At 34.4% G+C, this 6,570-nt stretch overlaps 1 protein-coding gene across 1 annotated transcript; it reads left to right on the top strand.

The window, feature by feature from the left end:
* Positions 1-4,601: 4,601 nt before the first annotated feature.
* LOC131661563 (amino acid transporter AVT1H-like) lies at positions 4,602-6,477 on the top strand. The gene is made up of 3 exons (XM_058931146.1): positions 4,602-4,898; positions 4,992-5,605; positions 5,699-6,477. The coding sequence occupies exons 1-3, from the start codon at positions 4,649-4,651 to the stop codon at positions 6,236-6,238; spliced, it is 1,404 nt and encodes a 467-aa protein (XP_058787129.1). The 5' UTR covers positions 4,602-4,648; the 3' UTR covers positions 6,239-6,477.
* Positions 6,478-6,570: the final 93 nt, after the last annotated feature.

Genomic DNA, 6,570 nt, shown 5'->3' with positions numbered 1-6,570 from the left:
TTTGTTATTGGATTAGGTAGCGAGTCATATGCTCTGATCATGTAACACTTGGGGGGATTTTATTTAGACTTATGCTTATGTTTGGATATTGCTATTCCCTATGCTTTGTTGGATATTCGGATGTATTCGTTTGAGATCTCGGATATGTTGTTTAAGGCTATGTGGCCAAGATTGTGGATTTAAATGTTAATTAGAATTTGGTAGATGAATATAGTATGGGATATATTCATTGAAATTTTAATAGCAATTCAATTGTTTTCCGCAAGCGTTTATGCATAATGTATGAAAGCATGAGATATACATTTGTGTTAGAAATATGATCTTTGCGTATTGAAAGTGTTCGATGTTTTGTTTTAGGTTTTCATTATGATGAAAATAACATGTGGCTCCCTTTTTCCTTATGCATGATTACTCTGTGTGATTGAATGATATATTTGGGATTAGAAAAGGGGTGTTACAACAAAACTCTACATAACAACGTCTGGACCCGCGTGATTATATGTATTTTCCAACCGTTGTTAAATGGTTTTTCCGTAGTAGTGTGTGGCATTTGTTAAGAAATCTGACAAGTTTCAGATACACTACAACCTTTATCACGCCCCGCTGAGCTCCTTTATCCATGACATCACCTTGACCTTTTTACCAGTGGGGTGGATATTTTGGTCCAATTTCTCTAGAGTCGGGACAACCAATTTTTTTTTAATGTAGGGGTCAACTGCTTCACAAAGTGGAGAGAGGCGGTGGTTGTCGCCGAGCCTATAATAGAAAGAGTTTCTCGTATTTACAAGTATAAAATCATGTGCGAATTTGGGCTTCCAAACGTCATCATCTCTGACAATGGAACAAAATTCTTCAGTACCATAGTCACTGACTTTTGCCGCGAATTGGGTGTATAAACAAACTTCTTTTTCATCTAACCTCGGGCCAATGGACAAGCAGAGTCAACGAACGAGGTAATCCTAAACTGGAAAAAAAGAAGTTGGATGATGGAAAAAGGGTTGTGGGTTGAATTAATCCATAAAATATTATGGTTTTACCATACAACTCCCTATTCAACTACTAAGGAAACTCCCTTCACCATGGTATACATGGAGAATTCTATGCTCGACATTCCCTTAAAGAGGAGTTCTCATTTCAACCAGGAAGTAAATGATATCAGACTAAAATACATTGCGGACTTGGTCGATGAAGTAAGAGACATCACTCACATTCGAGAGTTATCTACCAAACAATGAGTGAAAAGAAGATAAACCTCTAAAGTAATTCCAAGAGAAATGCATGAGGGGGACTTGATGATGAGACAAGTGGTTATGACTACACAATAGAAAAATCACCACCCAATTTGGAAGACCCATATCACATATTTTAGAAGCTGCCACGTGAAGCCTATAAGCTACAAGAATTTAGATGGGTGACTCATCCCTAGGACTTGCAACTACATCCGCCTAAAATATTATTATAGTTAAGTCATTTATGAATTTTCAAAAGGGGCATATCACTCATCTATGTAAGAATTTTTTAATATTTATGATCCAGGAGAATGTCTTAATTTTGCTATTATGTATATTCGACTTAAATAAGTTGGACTTCCACATGAAGATCCTTGTCGCCTATTAAGGCAATACCAATAAGATAGACCTTCATGGGAAAATTATTGTTGCCTCTTAACGCAATAAGAACACGTTAGACTCCCATCAAATAGGCTCATTTAAATACATCGCTTTAGGGACTTAGAATATCCTCGAGCAAGGTTCAGCCTAAGGTCTTGCCTAAAGAACATGACCAAATTTTGGTCCGAAAGACTTAACTTAAAATTCTTTTTTGAGGGTCTTGACCGAAGTCTTTCCCAAGATATTTAACTCCTGGGGGACTTAGCATCTCATTAGACAGGATCAATACATTATCTCTTCTAAAAGGCTTAGAGCCCTATCAATCAGGCTCATCTGAACGCCCTAAACCACCAAAAACTATTATGGCCTCTAGCTATCCCTACAACATATGGGTGTCATGCATTTTGTACTTTTTTACTAGTACACTATGCTTTATGGTAAGGGAGGTATTTTTATTACTTTGGATGAAGTTCACACGGGTGTGAGATTCAAAGAATATTTAAAGGTGAAAGATTTGAAGATTGATGATAGCGGTGAAGGCTTAAGTGTCTCAAGAGGAGGAAATGAGCGTAAAGGAATGTCCAAATCAAAGTGGTTTGGCAATTCTAAGGTAAAAAATTTTACTTGTCAGAAACCTAGTCACTTCACGAGGGATTGTCTCGAGAGGAGGGGCAATGATGATTATGTTCAGATTGAAGTTGTCTTAGATGAGGATAGTTATTAGAGTGTTGGTGAATTAGCAATTTCGAATTTGGAGACTGAAGGGGGTTGGGTTATGGACTCAGGTTGCATGTATCACACGTGCCAAAGAAAATAATACTTTGAGACATTGAAGCTAAATCAAGGGGGATTAATTCTCCTTGGTGACAATAAGGCTTGCAAGATTTATGGTATTGGTTTGGTGAGACTTAAATTTTTCAATGATCCTGAGTTTTTTCTTCATAATGTGAGGTATATTTCAGAACTCAAGCGAAATTTGTTATCCATAAGCATGTTTGATGATCTAAGATATTGCACTAGAGTTGAACATGGTGTTAAAGATTTCACATAGTGAAGTGATCATAGATAAAGGGTCTAAAATATGTGTCTTATATATTTTAGAAGGTTCTAATATTGTTCAATTATCATCAACTAGTGAAGATTTTCATGACAATAACAAACTACAAATTTTGAGGTCAATGTATGGTGGATGTCGGGACCGTTTTAGATCACTTTAATGAGTTTTACAAAAGACTAACGGTAAATACGCATTTGATCGTTTATTTGTCATTGAGTTTTTAGGGTAAAGTTTGTGCCAAAACAACTTACTTAGTCAACAGGTGTTCATTTATAATAATAAACTTCCAAACACATAGGATGGTTAGTTGTTTCCATTAAAGTTAGTCCACTAAGGCAACTATAAGAAGGTTATATTTCCTTAGAACCTTAAGATGCTCTTACTTTAGGAGTACACTAATAAGAGTCAACTGATCTTTAAAAATCGTCAAATAGTACTCATCTTGTAAGATTTGTCATGAATATAAAGTTATAAAATTGTGTTATAAAAGAGGAACTATAAATCAAAATTTTAAAACTCTAAACTTCACACTTACGATCGTCATTAATTTGATCGTCTAAACCCTAAATGATAAGATCTATCATAGTCAATAACATCGAAAGAGATTTGTCCAAATCACAATTAGTTAGAATAAAGAGTGAATATTATTTTTTGACAAGATTAGAGAATGCCTTATGATATTTTTTAGAATAATAATATCATTATTCATTAATACTAAGTAGCTAGATCTAGAATAAATAGTACTACTAGCACATGCACTTATTATTTAGTTGGATTAACCTTTTCCTTTAACAATTAGTTGGATATACGTCATGTTCCGTTTTCAACTAAATCGTATCTTTCCCTTTTTTTAAATGAAATCCTTATTATGGTATCTTTGTACACCGTTAGCGAAATGAAATTCCCTTCTACCTAAATAAAATGAATTTCCTTCTCAAACACTACGAAATGGAATATTTAGCCCAACAAAAAATTAGAAGAAGAAAATCAATCGTTTATAAAAAATAAAAAAATCAAATCTCAATGAATGCAATCAATAAGAGCATAATGAAATTGGAATGTAAATTTCGTGTCATTCAATTTGGGATCAGAATTTTGTGTGAGTTTATAGAATTTTTTTCTTCAAATGTCACATCCTTGATACAAGATACCACAAATGTCACGGTTTGAAAATAAATTTCTAAAATGTCACACTTATGAGGTCTTCCGCCAAATAAAATAGTGTAAGGATCCACATTTTTATAGTTCAGTAGATTTCCGTCAAATGAGATGGCTTAAGTCTACTAAGCGGCAAAATGATGGGGGCCCTGCCATCTCATTTGGAGATGTCTACAGGATTATAAAAAATGTGGGTCCCTTATGTCCCTTATGCCATTTCATTTGACAGAAGACCTGAGAAATGTGACATTCTAAAAATTTAATTTTCAAACCGTGGCATTTGTGGTATTTTGTTTCAAGGCTGTGGCATTTGAAGAAAAAAATTCGAGTTTATAATGGTTATTTCAAACTTTAAAAAACACACTTCTCTTATGATGTCATGGAGAGAGACTTTTGGAAATAGAAAAGTTGAAAAATATGTTGAGAATGTGATTCCAAATACTTGGCAACAGAATGAAATAACACATCCAAGTTCTGATTTTATCAACTTCCCTACTTTTTAGGTTACAAAATACTAGAGGGAGAACATATCGTCATATATTCACACTTCATATTGTTTTATGCAGAGTGCATTCGATACGATATGACACCGCACTTACCAATAATGTGATATCTTCATATATTCATTCTCACTACTGTTATTATATTTTCTTGCAAGATTAAATTAAAGTTAGCGTCACGTTTTTGAATTGGATTTGATTCTTTATCAACAAAAGGATATGGCCAAATAAACAAATATTTATCCAACTATAAATATTCACGTTGCATGCCATTTGGTTAGCAGGTTCTATTAACAGACCTTAGTAACTTACTTCAGTGAAAGATGCTGAAATCCTTAAGGAAAATCTTATCCCTTCGATCGAACTACTGCATCAAACAAAGAAGTGAACATGGTGAAAACTCAGTAGCTTTGCCTGTGCAGTTGCCAAACTGCAACGATTGTGATCACATCGTTGTCGAGGATAGAAAGAACAGTGCTACTGCAGAAGGCGCTCATGTCGATTCTAAGCATGACGCTAACGCTGATAGTTCTTTTGTGCATGCTGTTATCAACATGGTGGGAATGCTCATAGGTAAATTTTGCATATTGTTTCTATATTTGTTATTCCTTGCGTTGCAAGAAACTGAAAATATTTGAAGGCATGATATACACTGTATAATTTCAGGTTTGGGGCAATTATCAACTCCTTATGCTGTTGAAAAAGGAGGTTGGGCATCTGCATTATTGCTTATAGGACTTGGGGTAATATGTGCTTATACATCTCACATACTTGGAAAATGTCTTGAAAAGAATCCAAAGTTAACAAGTTATGTGGATATTGGGAATCAAGCATTTGGAACAAAAGGAAGATACCTGGTTGCAACATTCATCTACATGGAAATCTTCATGGCACTTGTATCCTATACCATCTCATTACATGATAACTTGATCACAGTTTTTACAGGGACTCATCTAAAGATGAAATTTGCTACATTAACAACGTCGCAAATCCTAACCTTGGTGGCAATTTTGATTGCTTTGCCTAGTTTGTGGATCAGAGATATGTCGTCTATATCTTTCCTTTCAACTGGTGGAATTGTTATGTCTCTTCTCATTTTCGTGTGTGTAGCCGCCACTGCGATTTTCGGAGGAGGTGAAGGTAGTAATAATCATAGTATACCTATCTTCAAGCTACATAATATTCCATCAATATCTGGCCTTTATGTCTTTGGTTTAGGAGGACATATTGTGTTCCCTGATTTGTATAAATCCATGAAAGATCCCTCCAAGTTCACCAAGGTATATATAATATGATAATCTTTTTAACATTATTTTTTGATAGAATTATAAGTTGTTTACTAAATAAAACTATCTTTGGTTTGTGAAATTCAGGTTTCAATGGTGAGCTTCACTATTGTTACAGTACTTTACACCTCAATGGGATTCATGGGTGCAAAAATGTATGGAAATGATGTTCAATCTCAGATAACTCTCAGCATGCCACCAAATCAAATTATAACAAAGATTGCTCTTTGGGCAACAGTGTTGACACCAATGACTAAATATGCACTTGAATTTGCACCCTTTGCAATTCATCTTGAGCATACACTTCCAAATTCTTTGAATGCGAGGACAAAATTGGTAATAAGGGGTTGTGTGGCTTCATTTTTGCTATTGACCATACTAGCCCTTGCTCTATCAGTGCCATATTTTGAACATGTACTTAGCCTCACTGGTTCACTAGTTAGTGTAGCCATTTGTTTGGTTTTTCCATGTGTTTTCTATTTGAAGATCTTTTGGGGTAACATTACAAGGTTTCTCTTAGTCCTTAATATTTTTTTAGTCATATTTGGGTTTCTTCTTAGTGGGATGGGTACCATTTCCTCCACAATGTTAATACTTCAAAAACTTATATCACATCATTCAACTTGAGGAATTTTTTGATGAATCAGCTTTCACCTAAAATCTTGTATTGCAAGATTGGTCAGTATCTCTATGGCTGTGATTCCAATAAGAATAACAACTTTGGGTGCTCCATGATGTAATGTATTATTTCTATATCTGTATCTACTTTTAAATAGATAACATTCTCAAATTCTATAAAACTATGGATTGTGACATTGTGTTAAAATATAACTTTAATGTGAAAACAAGTTGGGAAGTCTTTTTTATATGTTTCTTCTGAACGATATAGAATCTTATGCGAGGATTTCATTTTTACAGCTAAGTGAATCTTATGCTTTTATGGGTGATTCTAACACGGA

Source organism: Vicia villosa, linkage group LG3 (genome assembly GCF_029867415.1).
Source record: "Vicia villosa cultivar HV-30 ecotype Madison, WI linkage group LG3, Vvil1.0, whole genome shotgun sequence".
Classification (NCBI taxonomy): domain Eukaryota; kingdom Viridiplantae; phylum Streptophyta; class Magnoliopsida; order Fabales; family Fabaceae; genus Vicia; species Vicia villosa.
Note: the sequence above shows the minus strand (reverse complement) of the source record. Positions and strands in the feature narration are given on the sequence as shown.

Bases quoted from the DNA above. Each gene is read 5' to 3' on its own strand.
- LOC131661563 (XM_058931146.1), top strand. From the start codon at position 4,649: ATGCTGAAATCCTTAAGGAAAATCTTATCCCTTCGATCGAACTACTGC. The intron at 4,899-4,991 runs GTAAATTTTGCA...GTATAATTTCAG, and splicing joins CATGGTGGGAATGCTCATAG to GTTTGGGGCAATTATCAACT. The intron at 5,606-5,698 runs GTATATATAATA...TGTGAAATTCAG, and splicing joins ATCCCTCCAAGTTCACCAAG to GTTTCAATGGTGAGCTTCAC.